At 44.9% G+C, this 26,067-nt stretch overlaps 1 protein-coding gene across 2 annotated transcripts in view; it reads left to right on the top strand.

Annotated features, from left to right (window-relative positions):
* The window catches only part of LOC144138851 (small G protein signaling modulator 3 homolog), a 65,904-nt gene extending 40,351 nt beyond the window's left edge, over positions 1-25,553 (top strand). The window contains exons 14-19 of one of the 2 annotated variants that reach the window (XM_077671346.1): positions 2,337-2,430; positions 3,556-3,626; positions 6,796-6,844; positions 12,780-12,865; positions 16,277-16,399; positions 18,172-25,553. In XM_077671346.1, the coding sequence (XP_077527472.1) occupies positions 2,337-2,430; positions 3,556-3,626; positions 6,796-6,844; positions 12,780-12,865; positions 16,277-16,399; positions 18,172-18,304 (556 nt within the window). In that variant the 3' untranslated portion in view covers positions 18,305-25,553. Of the gene's footprint in view, positions 1-2,336; positions 2,431-3,555; positions 3,627-6,795; positions 6,845-12,779; positions 12,866-16,276; positions 16,400-18,171 lie in introns of those variants that run through there. The other variant, XR_013315986.1, reaches the window with a different exon arrangement.
* Positions 25,554-26,067: the final 514 nt, after the last annotated feature.

The following is a 26,067-nucleotide window of genomic DNA, read 5'->3' as shown; positions in this document are numbered from 1 at the left end:
CGAACTGGGGGCAAAAATTGCTACAATAAGAAAGCAGCAGCAGCTTCTCAAAATTCACATTTCCTGATGGACCCTCTAGGGCTTCGCAGTATGCAAACTCGTACCCTCTTTTTATTCGGTGGTTATGTTTCATCAGGCAACTACGGCGATGGAACTGCTGAAACTGGAGGAAACGACATCCATAAATGGGATCGGCTCTTCTTCTATTGCAGCAAAACTGTTTGTTAGCAGCACTGCATTAGATCCAACATTTCCCAACCAAATCTTCAACATGTTTAACAGTCTGCTGCCCACATTTGTTCACAATGGGTTACACATCAGTGAAAAATTTTGGGCAGTTTCATTGTGACGTCACTGGTGAGAAGGGATAAAAAGGGGCTGCCTAATAACCACAGGGCTTTCTAGGTGCGGGCTACATCGAAGTGGTGTTGGTGTATCGCTGGCATCACTGGTTTTTGAGCAGTTAGTGCAACATACTCTTGATGTTACTTGCGTTTTCCGAAGGTCAGTATGAACATAGTACAGGGCAATGATGGGAGATACAATAAAACGTTGCGAGAGACACTCAAGGGAACCAAAAAACGTGTCTCCCATAACCAAGGTCTCTTTTATGCAATGTTGCTAACATGGGGAACATAGGAAAACCAACCAAACCGCTTCATTCAAATATCTCTTATAACCAAGTGTCTCTTGTAACGAGTTTCCACTGTAGTGCGTTTTCACGCACGAGTGTGTTTCAAATGTGTGGAGCTGCTCGTGCTCCATTTTCGTATGCTCATCTGTAGTGCAAGGGATGGGTGAGACACTATTGTCTCCCGTGAAGAGAAAGAGGGATTCTTCACTCACGTTCCTCTGCTCACGTGAGTGAAGAATGGGCACGGAGCAAGAACATGACGGGAGGGGAAGCGGCCTTTCCTTGGATGGCCAGACAATGTCGCAAGTGCCTGGCAAAGGTTAAAGGGGCCATGCAGGCAAAATACAAGTATGTTTTATTCGAAAGATTTTGTGTCTTACTGTTCATGCTTTATTCACTGAGAAATTAATCAATTTAGCTTAACATTTTGATCCTCCCGCCAAATTGCATGTTTTCATGACATCTGCGATGACATCACAGGCGCCACTCTGCAGCCGATTAGGGAGCCTCGTTTACCGTTCGGTAACCTAGATGGCGCCACCGTACTGCGGTGGCCCATTTTCTGCCTTTGCTTTGTTTTTGACTGTATTTGTATCTGTCTTGTTTTTGTTAAAGGTAGAAAATCATCGTTTCGTAAAACATAGTGCTCGTTCGACAAATATGGTCACCTAAGACACCGTTGCTTATGCCAATCGGCCAGTGTTGACTGAGACAACGCCAAAGCACTGCAGTGCTGTGTATCTAAACGAAGCATAGTGCACGCAGTACCAACAGCAGTATGCATCGGTACTTCTATGTTTACGTGTGCTTTCGTAACCTTCACTGTTTGTCCCACCATTCTTACTGCTATGAAATGAATATGCACTACATTTAAGTGAAAATAGTTCTTTGTGCAACCTTATAAGCCCTGCCTAACTTGTGTTTGCGTTTGCCGGCCTCAGCCAATCACGGAGCTGGCTGGTATGGCATCACAGGTTCTGTTGCGGGAAATGAGCTAGTGGGTCACGAGGCCATTCCTTTTTTTCCTAATTATGTAGCTTATTTGAGTGAAATTTACATTAAAAGGGGTGTCAGTATTATTCTAACGAGGCAATCTTTCGAATGAACCAAACTTGTGTCTTGTTGGCAGCTGTCGTGGGAGACAAAACAGCTTGGCTGCCGGCATCGGCATTTCATTGTGCAGTTTTGGAAAGTATGGTGGCCGCTATCATTTCGTCCATCGGGTGCCGCCACCCTCTCCTTCGCCGTAACAGCGACAAAGCTTTGCAGTTCGCTTGGCTTTTCATTGGGACATTATCTGGTTGCTTGCCCGTGCTGTTTGCCATAGTGGGCCGTCTCACCGTCTATGTATTCTTGCTCTATGGGAATGGGTCGTGATTGGAGCTTTTTGGCACAAAAAAAATCACGGTTTTAGGCACATATAGTAGGCACTGAAAAGTGCAATTTATGCAAATATAGGCACCAAATACTGTTGTTTGGGCTCCAAGGCTGCTTCAAAACAGCATTATTTCTGCTTCCTGAGCTTCTCCATAAGGCTCAAGCCTGCTTCCATCCCTGCTAAAGTTCTAGAGTGATAGGTCATGATGTTTGGTCACATGCACGGACAAATTTCGCAACATCATATTGTACGTTGAAACCTGAATGCACAAGCACACCTCTTCAAATCTTGATGAGACGGCTCTTTTTTTTCGTCACGATGCAGGCTGTGCCCGGCCTTGAAGGCTGTGCTGGAGTACGGCATGAAGCGGTCCACCATCCTGGGCGGAGTCTGCCACCCGTGGCTCTTCATTGAAGAGGTGGGTACCGGGTGGGAAGCCTCTGGGAAGGGGCTCGTTCTGTTGGAGCTATCGAGGAGCCATCAGTGAAGCTTCTTTCGTGTTGCCCCCGTTGAGCTGCTGTGCTGAGTAGGTGACATTTTTTCGAGGTGAACCTGGACAGCAGGTCAAAGCAAACTAGGTAGGCAGGTAAGAGGGTTTCTTTTTTAATTAATTTAGACACTGTCTCTAGTTTGAGGGGTGTCAAGTGCTTCAACGCACGAGCAGCGCACAAATGAAACGCACGTGTCGCGCGGCGCCTTGAAGCGCCGCGCATTCCCAGGAAGGTCGTGCCTGCTCACACTGGATGCGCTAATGGCCACCACATGGGGTTGGACCCCCACGAAGGACTCGCTTTTCCCTCTTCCCTGGCCCCCAGCGGCAGGGTGGAGGGAGGATGAAGACGATGGAGACGCGGTCCGGGCGCAGGAGAGCGCGGCCCGTCGTCTTCGGGCTCCGCACGAGTACTGTTTTTTTAGCCGCCCGCTGGGGTGTAAATAAATGTACAGTTTTGTATCGGAAGCTGAGTTTGTCGGTTGAGGATACCCGGCGTCAGATCCTCAGTGCTACTGCGGCTAGGAGGAGAAGCCTCGGGGAAAAGAACATCACGAAGATAAGTAGGGGGGACACCTCTTGAAACAGCTTGTTAATTAAGTAAACACTGAAAAATGTCAGTCTTGCTGCTTTTTTTCCCACCGATTTATAATATGCCATTATTTTTTGAGTGCCATTATTTGCTCTCGAACATGGTTCGTGTTCATGTTGCACGCTTAATTGTGCATGTTGAAGTAGCAACTGGTGCTGTGTGGCTCGCTCATTTCACACTTCATATGTGGCATTTGTTGATTTAAGGGAACATGACTGTCAAAATTTACCCATCTTTTTTGTGATCTCCGTCAACTTGTTTTTTTTTTTTTTTTTTTGTTAGAACTTCTCAACAAGTTAGCCTTTATCTCTGCATTGATGATGTATTTTACCAGGAAGATGCAATATGGTCAAAAAATACTTCGCAACACCAACATAACAAGAAAAAAAAACGGCATGGCCTGTTTTGGTTAGGGAGAGTGAAGCATTGTCTTATATCTTTTTTTTATTTTCTGTCTCCAGGTTGCCAACAAGGAGGTTGAGAAAGACTTCAACTCGGTCTACTCTCGGCTGGTCCTGTGCAAGACCTACAGGTGAACTTTCCTTTCCTCGCTGGCTACAAGCACGCTGGGTGTGGCATGGCTTTTAGTGCTAAAGCCAAACATAAATAAATAGAGTAATTGACTGAACCGATTGGCACTCTGGCTTTAGAAACTTTTTTTTTTTGTTTTTTTAACGAGTTTTGATGAAACTTCATGGGCTTGTTCAGTTTTTTTTTAACTGATTTCAAGCATACAATTAGTTCTGATGTGAGGCAATTACTTTCCGAGTTAATTGAAAATCTTCCTTGATTTTTAAGGAAAAAACTATTCAGCGAAAAATTGCCTGCACGGCATGAATACATACCAGAAGTTGCGGAGAATGAAATGTGAGAAGTAGTTTTTTTTTGTTTTGTTTTGTTTTGCAACCACATGCAAGTTGACATCAATTCAAACTCCTAGGTTTGAAGTACTGCTGCTAACCAATTAAAAATAATGGAGTTAAACAATTACTGAAATGCAAAATCTGCTTCCCCTATTCGGTTGGTCAAACATTCAACTTCACAGGGGAAAAAAAAATAATCTTCCTGGCTGCACTACATGCTGGGATGCAACTCTCGAAAATTTTCCATCACTACAATGCCACTTGTGGCAAGAAGTGGGGAATAGTGAAAAAATTATTTTTGTTGTTGAAACCGGGCCTCGTTTGGCTTTTGTGGGTACCTGGTACCATTCGAAGTACGGCATTTTCGGAGGAAAACAGTGCAAATCAAGAGAGGAGTGGTACCTAAAAAATGCTTTTTCTGGGCAATTTTTCTGTCCCAAAGACCCATGTGCCCCCTTAAAACATCCGTACTGCGATGCCTGCTACTGTGCCAAAAGATTTCAAAAACAGAGATAAGGAGAAAGGTGACATATTTCTAATTCTGCGTGAATGGGTACGGAAGGAAGCCCAAGAAGGTTTGTAGGGGAGACGGTTCTTAGTTTCAGCTGTTTGGTATTCTCTGGAGAGTCCGCAGCAAATGGGCCAAAGTTGCAAGTGGTGAAAAAAAAAGGTCGGCAGTCTTCTTTTTTTCAGTTGGCTGCACGAAGCTTAGACAGGAGCCATGAAGACAAAATTCGGCTTTGTTCAATTTGAAAGAACTAGCTTCTGGTAAACAATATCCCTGTCTCATGGCAAATCTAATGAGATTCAGAGCAAATGTGATTTGCTCTAAATGTCACCGATTCGGCGCTACACGAAAATACCAAATGACATTTGAAGCGAACGGCGATTAGGAGCTAACTGAGGTTCGTGGAGCTCATTCAGCGGCCAAATGAGTAGCCTCGACAGCAGCGGCATGTCACTAGACAAGCAAGTTCAACAACAAATCAGAGCATACTGTTTCTAAAAACTGTCAAAACTCATATTTTCCCCTTCGTATTGTTTTTAAAAGAACGACAAACAAGTACTTAAAGAGAGAAAAAATCTTGTCCCCACTGCGCACACTACACTGAATACGGATTATTTGCGGACTTGTCTCGGCTTGTGATCTCTACTTATGTCAGTTAAAACGTTCATTTTCTTGTTTTTAATTAAAAACAAAAAATTATCTGTTTTGTTTTAAAGAGCTATTATACCGTATTTACTCGCATAACCCTCACACTTTTTTTTTCGGAAAAGTCAATGCGAAGTTAGGGGTGCGAGAATTATGCGGGGAAAAAAATGCGGTGCACAGTGTTGCCAATTTGCCTTCTGCGAATCCCGCTAAATGTAGCGGTCGTTTTTTGTATATGTAAGCTCAGTGTTGCCAACAGCAGCTATTTCTTTTTATTTTATAATTTACAACGTAAACAGTATCCCGTCGATCAGCGATCATGAAATTGCCGCCTTTGCTTTCTGGCGCGCGCCCTATCTCGCCGTCGTCATGTGCGTGCCCTACTTGTGAAGCTCGACAGTAACGCACGTTGAAGTCGGTGACGCCGAAGTGCCTGCCTGCGGCGCGGTTGCCGTGTTCGATCGCGTACTCTATCGCTTTCAATTTGAAAGCTGCAGTGTAGCTGGCGCTCTTCCCCATGGCGACTAGTCTAGTTGCGCGCACGCGAAACCGGCTCAAGTACAGTGCGAGTAGCGTGTTAGGGCGCCTGGATGGCCTTGGGTACACAGCGCTCTCCGCCGAACGGCGGGGGAGGGCGCGCGTTGGAGAGCGCGTGCACCATGCGGGTTTCGCGAGCGGGCAACTTTCGCCGCCGCAAAGTTGGGGGTGCGAGGATTATGCGAGGAACCAAAAAATCCAAGTTTTGGTGGCTCACATTAGGGGTGCGAGGATTACGCGAGTGCGAGGATTATGCGAGTAAATACGGTATATATGAAAACATTCTAGACGCACTTAAGCAATAATTCTGCAATTTTGCGATCTTGCTAATCATCACCACTGTCGCTATCAAATCGCTATCAAATGGCGTTTGTTGCGCTGCTGAGCACGAGGTCGCGGGTTCGATTCCCGGCCGCGGCGGCCGCTTTTCTGATGGGGGCGAAAAGCAAAAACGCCCGTGTGTACGAGATTTCGGCGCACGATAAAGATCCCCAGGTGGTCAAAATTAATCCGGAGCCCTCCACTACGGCGCGCCTCATCGCCTGCGTTGCGTCGGCGCGTTAAACCCTACAATCATCATCATCAAATGGCGTTTGTTTCGCCGTATAGACCCACACGGCCAAACCGAATGTCACTATCAGTTAATGTCATATACTTTGAATGGCATTAGATTTGCCGTGCGACAAGGGTGCAACTCAGCTCCATTCCACCCATGAAACACTTGCTTAACCAAAAAACGCAAATGTTGAAGAACTTTTGCTCTACATTGTCGTATTATGGGCAGGAGGCACGTCATACGGGCCTGCTGCAAAAATACGGGCGTCAGTGTGTCAGCTGCATGTACGCATTCAAATGACGCAATCAAACTGAACCACAGGCCATACTGCAGTCACCCAGGGATGTTCCTTGGCGGTGGCTTTGGCCGACAACCACCAATCGTCCAGACAGGATTATGTGACGTCATTAATGAATTGCCAAAAAGTGGATGGGGTGTTTCCACTGTTGAATCTGTTTCATCTCCCTTATTTGTTCGGAGTTTGCGATAAAATTGGCACCATTGTTATCACGGCAGAGCAGTCTTTTTTGGTGAACCAGCCAAGTGCGGAACTTACGAACACAGCCGTGCCTTCTCTCCCTTCTCGATGCAGGCTGGATGAGGACGGCAAAGTGCTCACTCCCGAGGAGGTCCTTTACCGGGTGAGTGTGGCCAGCCTGGGTAGTTAAAGGCCGACTGCACTCAGCATTTCAACCTCTTGAGAACGTCATTTCCGTATGGCGTGCCTAAAAATACTGCAAGATACGAAATATGGCTGTCGAAATATGGCTGTCGATGGTCGCAAACGACCACTAGGAATCGAAGATTTACAAACTGAAATTGAGAAGAGCGTGGCCATTGCTGCTCCAGCCAGCTCAGCCAGCGATTGAGCGGCCACACACGGCCGGCCGCCTGGAGCAAACTTGCACGCAGCACTTCGCCCTCGCCACAGCCCTAAAAGAAGCGCGCCCAGCGAAGCTCGACCGGTTCTCATGGCTGGCCGTAGGAAAAAGCGTAGGGCCGGCTGCGGTGTCACCTCCGCTTGATGGCTGTTTGCGAGATCCTCTGACGGAGCTACTTTGAACGCTTATAACTAATTAACCACGCATTTCACGGGGCTACCAGTCATATCCCAGTTGGTTTGGTAGTACCCACTGTACGTTCATAGTGAGTTTGGTTGAGGTGAAATTTGAGTGCAGTTGGCCTTTAAGAAAGCTCGAAGCTTGTTGGCACCCAAGCAAGGAGGAAGCTGTGTGCGTCTTCACAGGATGTTCTGTTAGGGCACCGGCCAAAGCAGGTTCGAGACAGCTTTGTGCAAGAGGGGGAACTGCAGTTAAGCAGTTGGTGCTGTCGCACTGGTACGGGCATAGAGCAAACCTTTTGATGGAGGTCGAGTGTTTTAACTCCACTATACTCGGGGACAACTTTCAAGGCTGCTACGAAGCCGAACCACGCCGTTTCGCTGCGCTGCTGGATGTAGTTCAACACAAAACAACTGGCTGGCTCTAACCTAAGCAATTCAAAAATGTAGAGTTCTTATTTTGTAGCCTTGGATATTGATAATGGCATTAAATTACTAGGCAGAATTTGTGAAACAGAGAGCATTATGTTTTTAGATGTTTGGGTTAAAAAACATAATGTCCTCATGGACAGCACCTTTCTTCCCGTCTAGTAGCCCGTGTCTTCATTCTCTGCATGAGATTTTTAGAATGCTTGAGAAGCAAAAGTTGTCCAAACAAATGAGGCAAGTGGTTTGTGACGTTTACGCCCAAGTGAGACTGATGCAACCGGGACTCTCCGTTCAGTTAGCCAGTTTGCCGGTTTAAGCGAGCGTGTGCGTAACTGTGTGTGCAAGCTGCTCTTTCGGTATACTGCGCCCGCGCTGTGTAAGCACGCCTCACATGTCGATGGTGGTGCCCAGTTTTGAGCTCCAGAATAGTTTACAAGTCAGTGCATGCCCTCAAAACTGCAGCACTGGCAAATTTAACTTCTGGACGATACAGAGTTACGTAGATGGTATTGTCCACGGTCGTTCTGAGTTCACCAGACAATGTGTTTGCTGGTGTTTATATATAAACGAATGAAGCGTCGGGAAGGGGGCGCCAATATGCCTCCATGCTCGGTGATCATGGTACAGTGCACTCAACCACGAAGCTCATGAGAAGAAATGGACAGTAGCAAATGCGTTTGTCACGCAGAAATTGAAACTGCAACCAGTTTATCGGGGACTAACAGTAACACAGAGCAGTTAGCTCACCCTTACCCCTCCTTATTCCGTACCTTGCTCTCCATTGCCACAGAAAGTTGTCCCGAGTAGTTGAACCACCTGGGGTACTCTTGGCAACAAAAAGGCCATGCCGATTCCTAAGTTTGGTTTCACGCAGTCTCCTTATTCGGGGTGTGACTCCCGGCTCGTATTGGACTTTGCCGGTTGGTCTGCTGTGCTCCTTGAACAAGCACAGTGCAGCTGATTCTAGGTTAGCAGCGAAAGACGTTTTCGGGGCTGGTGAAGTCCGCCAACGACCATCATTCCTTGTTTTCTTAAATTAAGTAGGGACACTGGTCTTAAAACAACTTCTTTTAATTTTCAAGTAAACTATGTGAAACTTCTCAGTCTTACTGCTTTTTTCCCATAGATTTCAAATATGCCAATAATTTTTTAGTTGGTCAATTAGTTCCCAAGATAAGTATAGATAATTAGCCAGTTTTTGATTGTAGGGTTTAACGCGCCGACGCAACGCAGGCGATGAGGCGCGCCGTAGTGGAGGGCTCCGGATTAATTTTGACCACCTGGGGATCTTTAACGTGCGCCGAAATCTCGTACACACGGGCGTTTTTGCTTTTCGCCTCCATCAGAAAAGCGACCGCCGCAGCCTGGAATCCAACCCGCGACCTCGTGCTCAGCAGCGCAAAATTAGCCAGTTTTGGTCAAACAGTAGACGAAACAGTGTTGGTAATAAAACTGTAATTTTTATATTTTCCAATAGTACTGTGAACCCTGGTGAGTGCAATAATTGAAGCAGTTTTTTGATGCCTCATGCTTGGAACTAATTTTATTGCTCATTAAAGGGACACTGAAGTGAATTTGTCAAGCTCCCGTTTTTGCTTGCACTGTGTAGACTGGCTCAAATTAGCACACTTTTCATCGTTTATCCGGTTGACAAATCGGTAATTATTTTACAAAGCGCGAAAGAAGAAAAACTACCATGCGCGGTTTGCGGCGGCCGCACAAACTAAGCTGTGACGTTGGGAGGGGGGGGGGCGCCGTGATTGGACGATGCCCAAGGTTAGCAATCAAAAGTTTCGGTTTCGGTTTCGGTGCTGTAAAACAACATGCTTGACATTCGATGGCGTCGTTGGATGGGCATTCTCAATATCCCAGTTATCGTAGTACCGCGCTTCTGCCATGTTGTCGGCTGTAAAATGCATAAGATAAGCCTCCCAGGACGGCGTGGAATCGTAGCATTCACTATCTGAGGCCTACGCAGTGCATGAACGCCCTCCGCGTCCCCGCAGACGCTCAAATGCATGCGCTTTTCCCCCATATTTGGAGCTTGCCTCGCTCATGCCTGTATCGTAAAAAGCGTGTTCGCACCAGGCCAAGGGTCTGTTGATTCTGGCCTGTGCCCACTGCCTGCAAGCAGTCAGTGCTTATGGCAACAGCACGCCAACGAGAACTCGCTAGCGCGGCAGTGCCAGCCTGCGCGAGTTCTGTGGACTAGTTCGTGGAGCAATGAACGTTGCGGCCCAAAAAAAAGGTGAACTCAGTATAGAAAACATCGGCGAAAAACAAAAAAGTTAACTCATCAAAAAAAAAAAAGCATGTACCCGCGGCGATTCGAACTTGTGACTGGCAAAACACTTGCGTTTACATACCTAGCACCCCAGACGACTAGGCCACAGGCGGCCGCTGGCGGCAATGGAAAAGATAAGGTATATAATGTATAACCAGTTTACACTTTTATTTAGTTTTAGTATTTCAAGGAGCTTAGGTGACTATTTGTTGTATTGCGCTCGTGCAGTAAGCGTCCCCCGAGTTTCCACAATAACTCACGCGTTCGCAGATGCGTAGTCGTGCTGCTGACCGCTCTGCTTGTTCACCCAGCGCAAAAAAGCGCTTCCCGCACCCTAGTTTTATGCTGTACGGTAAAAATATCAGTTGATTTTATTTCCTTAGTACCTATATTGACTTCGCTCACTCTTCTCCCCCTTCAAGAGGCCTTATATTTTCCTACTGGCGTACCAGTCAGCGAAGCGTCGCATGTGCGCTTGTGCAGCGCTTGTGTGAAGCGACCTTGACTTGGAGCTAGATACAGTGTACAAACTAACGAAGTAAATAAAGGCGCATTCTTCCATTCCCAAACGTGTTGTGGCTTAGTTTCAACTGATCGAGCGAATTGCGACGACCCGTCGGCGGCCGGCGGACTAAACGGTGGGCCGACTGACTCGGTCGCGGAAGGTCGGCGAGCCGTGCAGTAGCGCAGCCAATTGTCAGCACCTCTCCTGCTGACGTCACACGAAAACGCCACAGAAAATGGGCGAGCGTAAAGAGAGGAGGACAGCATTTTCGTATTGATTTTTCTACTAAATCAATTCGCGTAAACACGCACAGAGTGGTCGAAACAGGGCCCAGGGACTCCGGACTACAGTTTGCGCTCGTAATCCCGCATTGTTTACAAATCACTTCAGTGTCCTTTTAAACCTTGGTGGCGACACTGGCAAGGAACCATTTTGTGTGCCCATTTCAAACACCAAAGTCTAATGAGCTGTAATATTAGTTCCAAGCATGGTGCATCAAAAAACTGCTTCAATTATTGCATTTGCCATGGTTCGTAGTATTGGAAAGTATAAAGATTACCGTATAAGGCGGAATATAGGTCGACCCCCTTACATCGTAGCCGAAAAATGCAAAACAAAAAAATGAGGTACCAACCATTGTTTTATTGAAGCTATAACTTGTTTCGTCTCAGATTACTCATTTATAACTGTCTGAAGTATTGTCGGACGACTGCTTCTGGCTCGCTGTCGCCCACACAGCAGGTCGTCCTCGGTGCAATCCAGGGAATTGCTTATGCAGCACTTCTTAAACACTCGCAAGACGATGTCATCGTGAAGCGAGCGCAAAGCATGGGACACTCGTGTGCAGACCGGACCGACAGCCGGTCTGTGCAGGCGGTCAGCAAACATCTTGGGCTATCCATTCGTAGAGACATCGCACGACGCTAGCGGACAAAATTTGCCCCTTTGTACAGCAGCACAGGTGCACAGAGCAGCGCCCATGAAACGAGGCCTTCCGAGCGTTGCATACCGAGAGCTGCCCCTTCAGCTAACGCTGCTAGCCACTTCTTTTGGTGATACCGAACTGGCGCAAGGCGGACACTTCATTGGCCTTGGAAAACCCCCAACTTTTCTTTTAAATGCTACTGTAAACTGGCACCAAGTGCCTAAACTCATTTTGAGCAAGAAGAAAATAGCACGCACACATTCGCCGACAGCGAGAGAAGCGACAAAACAAAGATGGCGTCGCGTCCGATTGATGGTGGTGGTGATGGTGCCTTTGGGGTTTGGATGGCCTCGATGGTCTGCCCGGTCGCCAGATGACAACTGCCAGTGACTGCAATATAGGTCGAGGGGTGACTTTTCGGCAAATTTTTCTGTCAGAAATCTCGACCTATATTCCGCATTATACAGTAGTTTTACGACCAACACTGAATTTGTCTATCGTTCCTCCAAAGTTGGCTAATTATCTCTAATTATCTTGGGAACTAATTGACTGGCCCAAAAAATAACGGCATATTTGAAATCTATGGGAAAAAGCAGCAAATCTGACAAGTTTCACAGAGCTTACTTGAAAATGAAAAGATGTTGTTTTAAGACCAGTGTCTCCCCCTAATGTCCCACTATGTCACATCGATTAATGAACATTTTCTTAAATTTCTCCTCACAAACCGCTCCTTGGTTTGCACTGAAACTTTACACGCTGAAACTTTAAAACAGACAATGCCTCATGAACCTGCTGCGAACCATCATCACTTGTCTTGTTCTGGATACCGTAGGTGGCACGGTACTACAACGGCGGTTACGATCAGCAAGATGGCCCCCAGGTTTCCCATAGCCAAAAACCGTTTTTACTTGTTTTCTAAACAGGCACATAAGCGTCATTCTTGTTCCGGGTGTTATACAAAATAGGCCACAAACTCAGCCTTTGTGGGAAGTTTCAGAGCGAACAGGGGAGCAGTTCGCTCAAGAAAAAATTTTAAAGACGCACGTTAATTGATAGAATGTACTGCATTTGCCCTTGACCATTGTTTGGTGTCTTAAAATTAATGCACAAAAAGGTGGGCGTGTAAAGAGTGTAAGTTCAGAGCTCTTCATACTCACCACAGCATCTCCTCTGCATTGATTCGTGAAACCGAATACGATTTGAATACAAAATGGCATTTCAGTTGACTGTGTCCGAAATAGTGCTTATCGGTACTTCTAACAGGGTGTGATAGCTCCCATTTTCCACTGAAGAGCTGACGAAAAGGACGTCTGCATTATTGCAAACGAGTGTAACACTGGGGTCACCCTGGGTTTGCTCTGTGGTCGCTCCAGTCGGTGCAGGCGGTGAACATGTCCCACGACTTGGCCCACGCCCAAATGGACGTCAAGCTGCGCTCTCTTGTCTGCATCGGACTCAAGTGAGTGGGGCTTAGTGTGGATCTTGAGCGGGCTTGAATCTTGATCCAAATCCGGTTCTGGACCGAATCTTGAGCATAGGCGGATTCGTTTCTGTTTGGGTGCATGTCAGATTTGCAGTGTGTGTAATGCAAATGCACTGTTACTGTCAACACTGGGTTGAACTGTCGTTTGCACTGGGCTGGCTCTGAACCAACACTGATCTGCGCAACTGTTGCACAACTTTGGTTTTAGCACTCTGTGTGGCCTCTGCCACAGTTTGGTGCTAAAGGGGCCATGCAGACAAAATACGTTTGTTTTATTTGAAAGATTCTGTGTTTAATAGTGCCCCCAGCACTTGTCCGGATGCAAACTATGCTTTATTCACTGAGAAATTAATCAATGTAAGTTAAAATTTTGATTTTCCCGCTAAATTGCGTGTTTTCGTGGTCCGCAGTGCCATCACAGGGACCAACCGCTCTGCAGCTGATTGCAAAGCCACGTTTACCATTAGTAAACCTAGATGGCGCCACCGTACTGCGGCAAGAGTTGTTTTCTACCTTTGCTTTGTTTTTGACCGTATTTAAACCTGAATTGTTTTTGTTTTAGGAGAAAATAATCGTTCGTGAAACATAGTGCTCGCTCGACAAATATGGTCACGTAAGACACCATTGCTTGCGTCAGTTCGGCCAGTGTTGCCTGAGACAACCCCTAAGCCCCACAGTGCTGTGCAGCTACACCAAGCATAAAGCACACAGTACCAACAGCAGTACGCATCGGTACCTCTATGTTTATGTGTGCTTTCGTAACTTCCACTGTTTGTCCCACCATTCTTACTGCTTTAAAAACAATGTTACCTAAATTTATGCAGGAAGCAAGCAAGCTTATAAACTCTGCCTAATTTGCGCCTGCTTCTGCCGGCCTCCTCCAATCTCAGAGCTGGCTGGTTGGCATCATAGGTTATGTTGCGGGAAATGAGCTAGTGGGTCGCATGGCCATTCACGTTTTTCTTAATTATATAGCTTATTTGAACGAAGTTTGCATTAAAAGTGGTGTCAGGTTCTAATGAGGCAATCTTTCGAATTAACCAAACTTGTGTTTTGTCTTCATGGCCCCTTTAAAAGTGCCAACCGCCAGGCTGGTTTACTGACTGCACTCGTCCCTCCAGTGCTGCGGTTTGTTTGCATTCAAATCATTCATGGTAGTTCTGTCACTGTTTGTGTGCCCATAGTGAGCGGATGTAAAGAAGGTGTCTTGTCCTTGGCTCTGCTTATGAACTTGTTTTTTTGTTGATGTCGCGGCTAGTGGTGTAGTGTTAGTGTGTGCCATTGTTATTCAGTACGCACCTGTTGTGAAAACTTTAATAACGCAATCTAATAAATATAAAGCTTGCTTTTAAAGTTAGGAAACACTAAGTAAGGAAATGTTTGCTTATATTTCTACGTTTTTTCTTTTATGACTTAAGGCTGCAGCCACAAGCACTTGAGTGCTACTACAGTCTATACTGTTACAACGGAACCCCTTTATCCAGAACAAAATGTACGCTCTATCTGAAGTATGCAGTATCTGAACAGGGGGCGGGGTGGAGTACTATATGAGCATAAAGTTGGAACTTTGACCACTATTGCATATAAATTCTGTAGACAATTTGTACTTTCTACACATTTGGAGCATCTCTGCACAGCGTTCAGGCAGGGTAAAAGAATCGCCTAACACTGTTTTCAAAGCATAGTACCAGCACTTTGAAAAGGCCTATCACACGTGGCCGAGTGCGTAGAAATGCACGCTAAGCTGAGATAATAAAGGGAGAATATAACTAGGAGCAATCACTAACCAGCTATAAAAATCAGTAATGACCAGCAGAATTATCCAGGCTCTTTTCGAGCCCTGTGTGACGAGGCTGGTTTACCCGAAAGCATTCATAAAACAATTCGGATTGCTGCCTGATGTTCCCTTAATTAAGGCAGCTTCCGCATTCTTAATGATCTTAGTCTTGTCAGTAATGCAGCTGATACGAAATAATCTGATGGGGGGCAGTTGTGAAATCAAAAGTTAGACCAGTTGTACTGTGCACGGCCAACGGCAGATTGCACGCAATGGATGGGAACCAACCCCCTGCTTGAGGCATTTCTTGCCTTCTTTCATCGAACAGAATAGGAACAATGCATGCGTGGGAATAATGAATGCCTAACCTCACTGAACCTGAGTTTTTTTATTACGGAAAAAAACTGTCAAGGGAGATTTGACCTCCGAGTGCACTTTTTCATGTATTTGAAAGCACTGTTCTTTAGTCACAGCAGTCGCTCTTTTCAGCAGTGGCCTTGTTCTTGACAGTCGAGCAGATTGTTTGTTTAGACAGGCCCGTATTCTGGCGATGTCGGCCTCTTTTTCCCCATGTTCGGCAGTGTTAACTATGCTTAGTTTATCCGCGAATGAAATCCTGCTGGTTGCAGACACACACACACACACACACACAAAAAGAGAATGGCCACCGACACTGGCTTGGCTTGACTGCGCCAACGACCTGTTGTACGCCGAGAATGTTGCCAGACAGTAGTTTCCTTGCCAAAGTAAACAAAGAAGAAGAATACCGGTTGCTGGCATTGTGGAAGTCCGCTATTAACATTCATTCAAAACAATTTTTGCGTGAAAGTTAGTCTGTTGTAGCCGATAGTCTGCTATAGCTGGGTCCGTTATGTGCGGAGTGGACTCCACTTAAAATGCATGGGGACCAAACAAACTACCAACAGAAATGGCCTGTTGTAACTGGAAGTCTGTTTTTGCTGGATCCGCCGTAACGATTGTAGAATGTAGTTCAACTTGCTGTCAACAGGTGACAGGGTAGTACACTTGCCGCACGCTTGCCCCTGTTTGCACCCAGTGCAGTGGGGCCTACCGTGGACCATTCTTTTTTTGTACATAGGGCCTATGGAAAGTTTTGCAACTGCTGTGTATTGACTAGCTCTGATTAAGTACTACACTTACCCGCCGCGGTGGCTCAGTGGCTAAGGCGTTGCGCTGCTGAGCATGAGGACGCAGGTTCAATTTCCGGCCGCGGCGGCCGCTTTTCTGATGGAAGCGAAAAGCAAAAACGCCTGTGTGTACGAGATTTCGGCGCATGTTAAAGATCCCCAGATAATCAAAATTAATCCGCAGCCCTCCACTACAGTGCGCCTCATCACCTGGGTTGCGTCGGCGCGTTAAACCCTACAATCAATCGATCAGATCAATCAATCAAGTACTAGCCTGGTCGGTTTCATGCTGTATGAGAGGCTAAGTACGGAAACGTCTGTTAAGCAGGCCTACTGAGACGTAATTGCTGTCTCCATTACGGAACACACCCTATTCATCACCCTAGTCACCACACCTGAATGCGTAGTTGCCGACTCTGTGCGGATGACCGACCACCACCCAAATGGCGGTGGCCGTTGCAGTGAGCAGGTGCTGCACCTGTGGTTCGAGGTGCTCTGCTCCAGCCTGTCGGTGGTGCACAAGTGGTACCAGCCCTGGTCCTTCGTCAACAGCCCCGGCTGGGTGCAGATCAAGTGCGAGCTTAGGTGAGTGAGTACAGGGTGGCCGCCGCTGTGGGTACGGAGAGAGTGCCTGCCTGCCCCTTCCTTACTTACCCTGTTGCTCTCTCTATCTCTCTCTCAGCCTGCACTTTCTGCATCCTTCCCTTTCTATCTAGTCATCTTCCTACATATATGTGTGTATATATATCTATAACTCTCCTTTTACTCTATCTCACTATCTTTTTGTGATGACAGTTGCGTGCTTGAGATTTAGTATCCCATGTAACATAATTTCCCATTTTCTCCAATACTAGTGTTTCGTTATCAAGCAACTTGTGCAGAAATGGTTTAAAGGGGCCGGGAAGACAACATACCACTTTGTTTAATTTCAAAGAGGCAGCCTTTGCTAACTCACTGAGCTCCATTCCAGCAACTAAAAACGTTTTTCACCCGAAAAGAATGCAAGCATTATTAAAAGAACTAACAAATTTTATGCTGCAGTGATGTAATATTGAGCAGTGCCAAAAGCATAGTTGTGAGTGCATTAACTGCATGTTGGCATACAATACGATCAAAGGGAACGAGAGGCCCAACTACTGTCACCCGTTCATGTTTCTTGGTGGTAACTGAGGTCAGCTGTCCCCGCTCGCACATAGACACTCTGTGACATCACAAGTCTCCGGAGAGTGTCTGCAGGGTTGCCATGTGTTCATATGTTTTTTCCTAATACTATCTAGATTACTGGTGTGAAGATTGTAATAAGATTGGTGCCATTGTACCTGAGCCAAAGCAGTATTTTCAATGAACCAACTTGTATTTTTTCTTTATGGCCTCTTTAATGACAGAAGCGGCTTGATTGTTAACTTCGAGCCAATTGTGTGTTATACCAATGCAGTTAAAACTCGTTATAATGAGGCTGGCTATAATGAGCAAATCGTAATTCTTCTTGAGAGTCCCCGTAGAAACCAATGTATTTAAAACCCCGTTTTAACAAGGTAAATTTGCCCATTGCGGGATATAAAAAACTAATTCCGTTCAGAAAAAAAGTTTTGAGAAAATTTCACGGTATTGTGCAATGCAGATTTGAGATGGTGCAGAAGGCAACAGCTGTATTTTTCACACTTCAAAACTGCCACCATGCACCCTCCCGCAACGCGTAAAAAGCCAGATGGCATGCCATGCATCCGTTGCAGCCGCGAAGCTATTCCCACCTTCCTCTCAAGGCACACGTCCTCAATGCACACGGCATGGCTGTGGCGCCCTCGCCTGCAACTGTTGTCACTTGCCGACGCGTCAGCTGCATTGTTGAAGTTGTGTGCGTGTTTCTCTCTTTTTTTTTCAGCTTCACTTAGCTTTTATTATGGCGCGCGTGATTCAAGCAGCACGAATGCGCCAGGCGGGAAGTAAAAGCGACAGACATGAAGGAAGCTATGATAAAAGCCACCACATTGGGCACGAGGCTGAGCGAGCCGTCGTTCGCATTAGAAAGGCGCATCAACATCCAATTGCGGACTTGTTCGCAGCTAAGCCTTTGACATAAAAGTTCCATATTTTAAACTGCAATAAAGTAGGTGCGCGAATGCTCCTTTTTATCTCCCGAATGCGGTTTCCTTTTTGTGTACACCACCATGCGACGCGATGTAATTTAGCCCACTATTTGTTTTGGGCAAGTACAGCGCCCAATTTTTGCATAAATGCCTGCTACGGCTATAATGAAATATTGGTTACAGCGAGCAAATCACGGCACCACTTCAGTTTCGTTATAACGAGGTTTGACTGTTTTAACGTATACGCGGCTTTTGCACATCTCATCCCAGGCTGCTGTCCCAGTTCGCTTTCAACCTGAACCCCAACTGGGAGCTGCCCGTCCAGCGAGAGCCCTCGCAACCGCTACGGGAGGGCGTGCGGGACATGCTGGTCAAGCACCACCTCTTCTCCTGGGACCTCTGACCCCGCTGTCTGGCCTTCGTCACATTCCTAGAAGTAGGGTCGGCTCACCAGGCGACTACGGCTTGGGACACCACTGTATTGGTCTCCAACATCATACGGTAGCCATACAGGAACTATATAGGAACGATACAGAAACCGTATTGGAACCATACAAGAGGCATACAGGAACGATACAGGATTTGTCTTCCGTATGCTCCGTATTGCGACTGCCAGATCATTGCAGGGTTCGCATGCTTCCTCTTTCTCCTGAAGGAGGGGTGTGCAAGCCTGGTCCCTGAAGTATTCTCTGCCCTCCACAGCTTGTGTTTCGTCTTTAGCAGACAACATTCTCCGTTGGTTTGTGAGGGAAAACCTCTCCGTCTCGACTGTAGGGAGGTGCTCTTATCGCATGCATTGCCAGGCGATCTCATCGGAAGAATGTGACTCGATACTGCTGGCGTGATTCCGATAGACCCGGTGGCGTCCATTTTATCGTCTGTTTCTGGCTACTTGCGGCTGCGTGGCATTCAAAAATTGGCGCGTGGTTTATTTATTGTGCGGTTTGAATACATTCCCCCGGTGCCATGCTTGACAGAAATGGGATTGGGGCTTGGGAAGTGTTTTGTGCCCTCAGTTGCATGTATTAACGACGAATTCAGCGGATAAGTTCTGGGTCCTTTGTGTGAGTACTCGCTGCCACGACACACTGCGCACAGCAGCCCTTGTTGCCGCAATACTTCCTGCTTGCACACTGGTCACAGCTGTGTCGTCTGCCCCTTGCAACTTGCAGCAAAGCAGTGCACCGCTTCCTTCACGGTTCAGGCGCATTCGCGTCTCGTTTCTAAAGAAGAATGCTCGCTTGATCCAACAGCAGAAACTCAACCTAGTCTGTTTGCTTCAACGTTCATGAGACCTTGCCAGACGGGAGCCAAACACATTCTCCTCGGTGCAATCTGTTGCAGCGCACAAACTGATCGTGCAGTGTTATTTTGCTCCATCGTGTGCGTTTCATGTTGAAGCAGACAACGGTCCTGGTAGACGAGATCTCCATTGTATTGCGTAAATTTGCTTCGCGATTGTAGGGACAGTGCAATGTACGATCAAACGAAGAGGCTCAAAATAAGCCATAACTCTAGTATTGAGCGTAGCAGAGGTAGTTCTGTGGTGTAAGCATATTTTGGGATATTTTAGCCACTCTCCGCATCTAGTTTGTGAAGAAACGATGCAATAAGCCGTGGCCACCAGCTTCAGCAAAGTGTACGTGCCACGCTGCACATGTAGTGATCCTATCATGGCTTCCTAATGAGTTGATTGTAGGCATCCTCAAAATGGTGTAATTCGGTCTTAAAAAATCGCGACGCCGTGACTTGATCGTCTCCCCTCAATTAACGTGTGTTGTAGCAGAGGGCAGTATGGCATAGTACATTGCAAATTCTTGCCGATGGCTCCAAGTGCACCAAATAATAGGGCATGCTTTGAGGCGGTTGTAGCGAAATTCGGGTCACTATCATCTGCCGTAACTCACTTAATCTACTTCCCTGAAATGCCTTTGTGAGCTTGCAAAGGTGCTTTTTGCTTGTTTCAAGGTTCTACTTCTTGACGCTCGATGACTTTTTTGTTGGTATGCCCTTTTAGTTAAATTTTTAGCAGCGAAATTCAGTTTAGACGGAGCTGCATCTGAAGAATACCTGAAGTTCCGGAAAGCACTGGCTGTCACATTTATTACAACCTGCTGCGATGTTGAGGTCATTTTGTAATGCCTCGCAACATCCCGATTGGATGACAGAATTTAGTCCGTACTAGTATACTACTTTGTGAAAGCCTCTAGCTTGCCACACTGCTTGAGTAGAGGCTCAGGTTTACAGAAAATCAACTCTATAAAGCGATGAAAATGGAACTCAAAGTGAACAAACGAGAAACTGGTTTTGTTCTTGTACGCCAAGAGCAAAAATGCCATCATCAGATGCAGAAAAAACGTGCTTTCACTTTGCAGTCAAGTACAGAATGCTTATGTGGCGTGTGCAGTCTTAGTTTTTTCATTTACGACCCCAAGGCTGCCTGGCACCTAAAAAAAAGAAATAAAATAATCAGTGGGGAGCTACTACGTAAATGCAAAAAATGAAAAGGTGCCAAGGGACAGGTACCACGACAATGATAAAACATTCGTTTGAGATGTTCTCTGCTCGCCAAAGTGACTGGGGAGGTTCGTGTCGAACCTGTTTTTTTTTTTTAAGTTGCACTAAGACACGTGTGTGACGGGATTGCACAGAGGGTAATGCAAAGCCTGTACAGTTGCTAGCCATGAAGTTATAAATGGAGTTAATCTCTACCCGTCATGGTGCCTCACGGGCTCAGGCATTGTGCAGCTGAGCCCAAGGACTCAGGTTCGACCCCAGCCACGGTGGCTGCTTTTATGATGGAGGTGAAAAGGGAGGACACCCGTTTGTTCAAGATTTCAGCACACGTGTAAGATCCCTGGGTGGTCGGAATTAATCCAGAGGCATCAAGTATGCAACGCGCCTCGTAGTGTTGCTTCACCATGTTAAACACTACAATCATCGTTAATTAACCCCTATTTAGCCGCAAAGTAGATAAATGACAATTCAGGGTTAATTTCTTCTTTTGAGAAATTAGTGAGACAATAGAATACACTGACACCTGATGGACGTATTCATGTACGTTCAGTCACATCCAAACTTTTTTTTTTGTTACTGATAGGAATCACGGAAGCATAGCAAGCTAAGAAAAAAATGCTTCCGTGAAGTCGCCTCCGTTACGCAAGAAACTCAGTGGAGTTTAGTGAATGTACACAAGCATGACATTTTGTTAAAGCATTGATCGCAAAAGAAAATTTTCTTTGTGCAAAAAAGAAGAAAAGGCACGTTTATGGTAGAACTTAACTTAATTTGTCATGATATCAGTCAGTTTCCAAGTGCACCCTTTTTTTCTGCATGGAATTTTTCGCCACATGAATTTTGTGGGTTACATTGAGATGAGCTCGAATCTGCGTCCCCATATCTGATTACTTATCTGCAGCACAGAAACCCTGTAGGCTTGCACTGTTCAAGAAAAATGTTAATGTTTTGGAACGGATTTCAGGCAACTTCTCAATTCTGTGCCAGAAAATGTTTGCATGGCACTGGCAAAAAAACTTTTCTGAGCATACAGTGCTTGCCATTGAGGTCATTTTGATGTGCACGTTTATCTGTGTTTTTACCAATTTTTAGTAATTTGTGTTTTTTTTGTGTGTGTTTCTGGCATCTGTTGGAGGGCCAAAGCTCAATTTTTGAGTAAACGCACAAATTGTTCGAATTATCTAGTGTTAAAAGAATGAGCTCAAATTTAGTGAACGACGGTTGTGGAATTTTAAGTCCGCCTTCGATTCTTTCTAGATAATTGGTAAAAATTGAAAGTTTCCCTGCACCATACGACGTAACCACCACAACATTTTGTACTTGTTAAAAAAATGCAAAGTTGACACTCCAATTTTTCCAGCTGTTGTTTCTGCCCAAGGCATTCGTTCAGCCCCGAGATTTACAAAAAACTGAAATTGGCACCCCTTTTTGTGCAGCAAAATGCACCTTACACATTAAGTTTCGCCTGCCTCCAATAAGGGATTTTTAGCATTTGTTGATAGCTGTTCAGATCACGAGATCTATATCGTCATCGAAAGGTCCAGATTCTCTGAAGGATCATCTTTAAACATTCCTTTTGAAAAGAAAGTGGTGTTATATACTTGGAACTCACTATATTTCTTAATTTTTTTATTTTCATCACCTTTATTGCTTTTTGAGTCGGTTTAATGGACTATACACAGCTTCTCATCTTTTGACTGCTACATTGCTCTTGTAAACAGCTGGGAAAGCTTTTCTTTAGCAGTACCAGTACCAGCAGTACCAGTACCAGGCCATTCAACAGTTATGAGTTTAATTTCTTTATACAAGGATATACATAGCTTGGGAGTGTTGCTTTTATGTTTAGTCACAGCTTCGAAAGATGTGTTTGTCCTCAAAAGTACAAAGCACGCGCTGCACAGTCTATTGATGCTGTTCTGGTCATCTTCAGCACAGTTGAATATACTGGCTGACATATTTGCTAAAGATCTGTATTTATGCATTTATTTATTATATTTGCTTCTGTTTTGCATTTACACGGTCATGTTGCTTGCGTGTTTGGATAACTTTCCTTTGCCTGCACATTCCAGTGGTTTTGTTTTTTCAGTTGTGATACTACCTATATATACGTTTAAACACATTCTCTGTTGAAAGTCGTGCTATTGTGATATGGCACTCGTGGCGCATTTGTTTGGGTCATTTGTTCATCTTGCTTATGTGTCATTCTTTACTCTTTGTTTTACTCTGTTTTTACTCCGTTTCTTACTCTTTGTCATTTTTGTTAAACGTCAGTCTTAGAGCTTTGCGGTGCTAAAACTAAATTTGTACACCGTCCCAACTGCGTGTACAGTGTTGTTCCGTTAAATTCAACTTTAAATTGACTGACTGATTGATTGATTGATTGATTGATTGATTTATTGATTGAAATGTTCAGTTTCATTTTTCAGATGCTTGGTATTGAAAAGGGGTGCAATTTGCTAAGGAATAGAATTGCAAGGGGAAAAACTGTAGTCTCCTCTTCCATTGATGCTGCATTTCTGCTGAAAATATTTTATGGTAAATTTGTCTTACTGTATTGTACTGTTTTGCTATATTTTAGTAGTAAAGTTGGCGTGTGGGTCTCTCAGGGCCATGTGTTTAAAACGCGCAAAACTATTTCAGCATAGCTTTCCTTTTTACACTAGAAAAAACTCCTTTTTTTTTTTGGTTCCTGACATTACTGTTGTTGCATATTTTACGCTAGGTAACTTCGGATAAGTAGTGTGCTCGCAACCAGATATACTGAACATGGCTATAGTGAATTTTCACTCATGTGCGGTTGCCAACATCCCTGTGAAAATATACATTGTGGATCTCGCGCATTTGTTTATGGATTATAGTGAACTATTTTCGCATTCCTTTCGAATTCATTACACATGCAGTCGATTACATCATGGTACCCGTAACATATGGTGCCTATTTGTGAAACTCAGCTGGTATGTGACTTGAATGAAACACAATGCTGGGAAAACGAGAGAGAAAGCTGAGTATTTAGTGCTTTTTTACAGTTATTTTGTGACTTTTGACTGATGTTTGTGCAGAAATTAGAAAAAATATGGATAAAAGATGCTTGCCTAAAGTTTTGGTGCATTGAGATAGCACGGTAGTACCTATGGTTGTTATGTAAGTCGAACTGGGTAAGGCTCATTAAAAGACCCCTTTTTTAAATGCTCAGAACACTAGCATTCAATAACAGGCATGTCTTTCGTGCGCTTAAAGAAACTTGTTGATTCAGTTTGACGTTTTTTTCTTTGAGAATTTCTCCCCGGCATTATTGAGTTCAAAGCTATCACACTGCACGACTTTTAAGGATTTGGGAGAGAAAAAATGTCCAGCGCTATTTAAAAAAACGATCACAGATAACATCTGAGGTTCTTTTTCCATAGTAGCGCCGCAAAATGAGTTCTGCACGTTGTTTCTAGCACACGTAAAACATAAACGAAGCGTATATAGAACATTCTTCGTGGCACTGTCATGGATGAATCTTAAGCGATAGTGCAGTTGACGGCACAGCGTAAATAAATATCGAACGATGAGAAGCAAATAGTGCGAGATGTCCACAGCTTGTTTTCCATTTGGAATTCCCGGATTTGTGTAATTTGGCATATAGAAGCCAGACATAGAAAAACACAGTCAATATTCGCAGTGGCTTCGAAATGCTTGCGTGGAATAGGAAAAATCAAAATGTAACCGCAGTGAAGTCTCTGGATATCATCAGTAGCCTTTCTTCAGTGGAACTTGCAATAAGCTGCAAGTCCTTCGAAAGAGGCCAGAGCAGTTTCGAGGCCAGGCTTTGTTTTAGTGTAGCGCAGAAATGACATCCCCCACTCTGTTTCAAAAATGCTTGACGCGATGTTTTACACGATTTATAAATCGCAGAAAGCAGGTCCTTGAGAGATTAAAAGCTGTCTAGTCACGAAGCCTGACGTATAATCACGTGTGAGCTGAACAATGTTGTTCTAACCAGTCAAGCGGCTATTAAGACAAACAACGAGTGAGGTTTATTAGAAAGACTGCTTTGTGCTCGTAACGATAAGGCAAATTTTATAAAAAAACTTCACAAAAATAATGGAGATATTGAGGAAAACCAGTGAAGAAGTGGCAACACCGTGAGGCACTTTTCCAGCGATTTTTTTTGTGACGTCGACGAATCTTGTTTGTGAAATCGGCAGCCGCCAATATGACGGCTATTGTAGCGTGGCTTCTAGTTTCATTTGATTGAATTTGATTTGATAGTTTCGTGTAATGGATTGTAATTGATTTGATAGTTTCTTTTGATTTGATTTCACTTTAATGTTTATGTTTGGTTAACACACCGAAAATGAGGTTTTTAGCTTTGGCCCGTGTTACGTCACTCGTGTTCATAAAACGTCACCCTCGCACCAATTTCGAAAAAATTTTGTTTCTTGCGTTTTTTGTTGTTTGTTTGTTTCTCTTCAAAAAACATCATTCGTGGCTAGAATGGCGCTGAGTCTGAGTGAGTTCTTTCAAATCTAAAATTTTGTCTTCATGGTCCCTTTAAACCCTCAGTCACAGTGCCAATGAAGTTTGTATGAAGGCTCTCATGTGAACATGGGAACATATGTCCAGTGGTCAGTTGCGAACCAGCCTCTTTCTAACCTAGACTAGACCTGTTACTCTTGCTTGAGTGCTTGCTTTATGCTTGAAGCTTTTTGTCTGCCTGCTGTGCTGCCGACATGCTGGGAAAATGCAGCATAGTTAGCACTTTGCATTATGCTCTGCACCTTGGCTTTGTCTTCAAAGCAGCACGCTTCTTAAAGCTATCAAATTGCCATGTTCATTCTAGTCGGAACTGTGTTGTCCCGAGATGTCGATGCATGAAGGATCTCACGTATCGAATGCCTTTTTTGCCACGCGGCAACGGTTTACTCCGCACATTGTATCATAGCGCACAGAAGATGTTATTTTTGAAGATGTGTTATATTCACCTAGATCTATATTTACATATTTTGGAAATATGGATGTGTTCTCGACGTGATGGGGCTTTGCGTACACCCCTCGCGAGGTCGGTGGTTTTCTTCCAGACTGACTTGCTACCCACGTGTGTTCTCCCTCTTGATTGACATTTCCGATGAATAAATTTGGTTATCATTATACTCCTGCCTTGTTCGTTCTTTCTCTGTATGGGTTTGCCTTGGAGTGGTATGTATGTTGTGCTCAAAAGTACGTATGGTATCGTTTTGCGGTTCAGTTTTTCTAGTGATATCTGATCATGGAGCTGTAGGATGGGGCAGGCATGTTAACTACTGGCAGAAATGATTGTGGTGAGAATTTACCATTCTCAAGTGCAGACTTTGTTACTAACAGAGACAAGAGGGCTGTGGAATGAGCGTGAGAAAAAAAAATAGGTGGGAAAAGCTCTTGTTCCGTCTATTACTTTATCTTCCCCGTTCTATGAAGTTACTGTTTCGTTTGCATTCATATACAAGCTCTTGTACGTGTATGAAAACTCGTGGTTCGCCATTTGTCACGTTAAGATTGGTGTTCTCTATGGTATGTAATTCTATATGTGAACGATATCTGCTTCCTAGTAGGTCTAATTTTTGTGGTCAATTTTGAGGCATATTGGACAGCTGTCTTTGGTAGGGCATTTTCGTTTTTGCGAGACCT

The sequence above is a fragment of the Haemaphysalis longicornis genome, unplaced genomic scaffold (assembly GCF_048455015.1).
Source record: "Haemaphysalis longicornis isolate Haplotype H1 unplaced genomic scaffold, Haemaphysalis longicornis Haplotype H1 scaffold_5, whole genome shotgun sequence".
NCBI classification, from domain to species: Eukaryota; Metazoa; Arthropoda; class Arachnida; order Ixodida; family Ixodidae; genus Haemaphysalis; species Haemaphysalis longicornis.
Note: the sequence above shows the minus strand (reverse complement) of the source record. Positions and strands in the feature narration are given on the sequence as shown.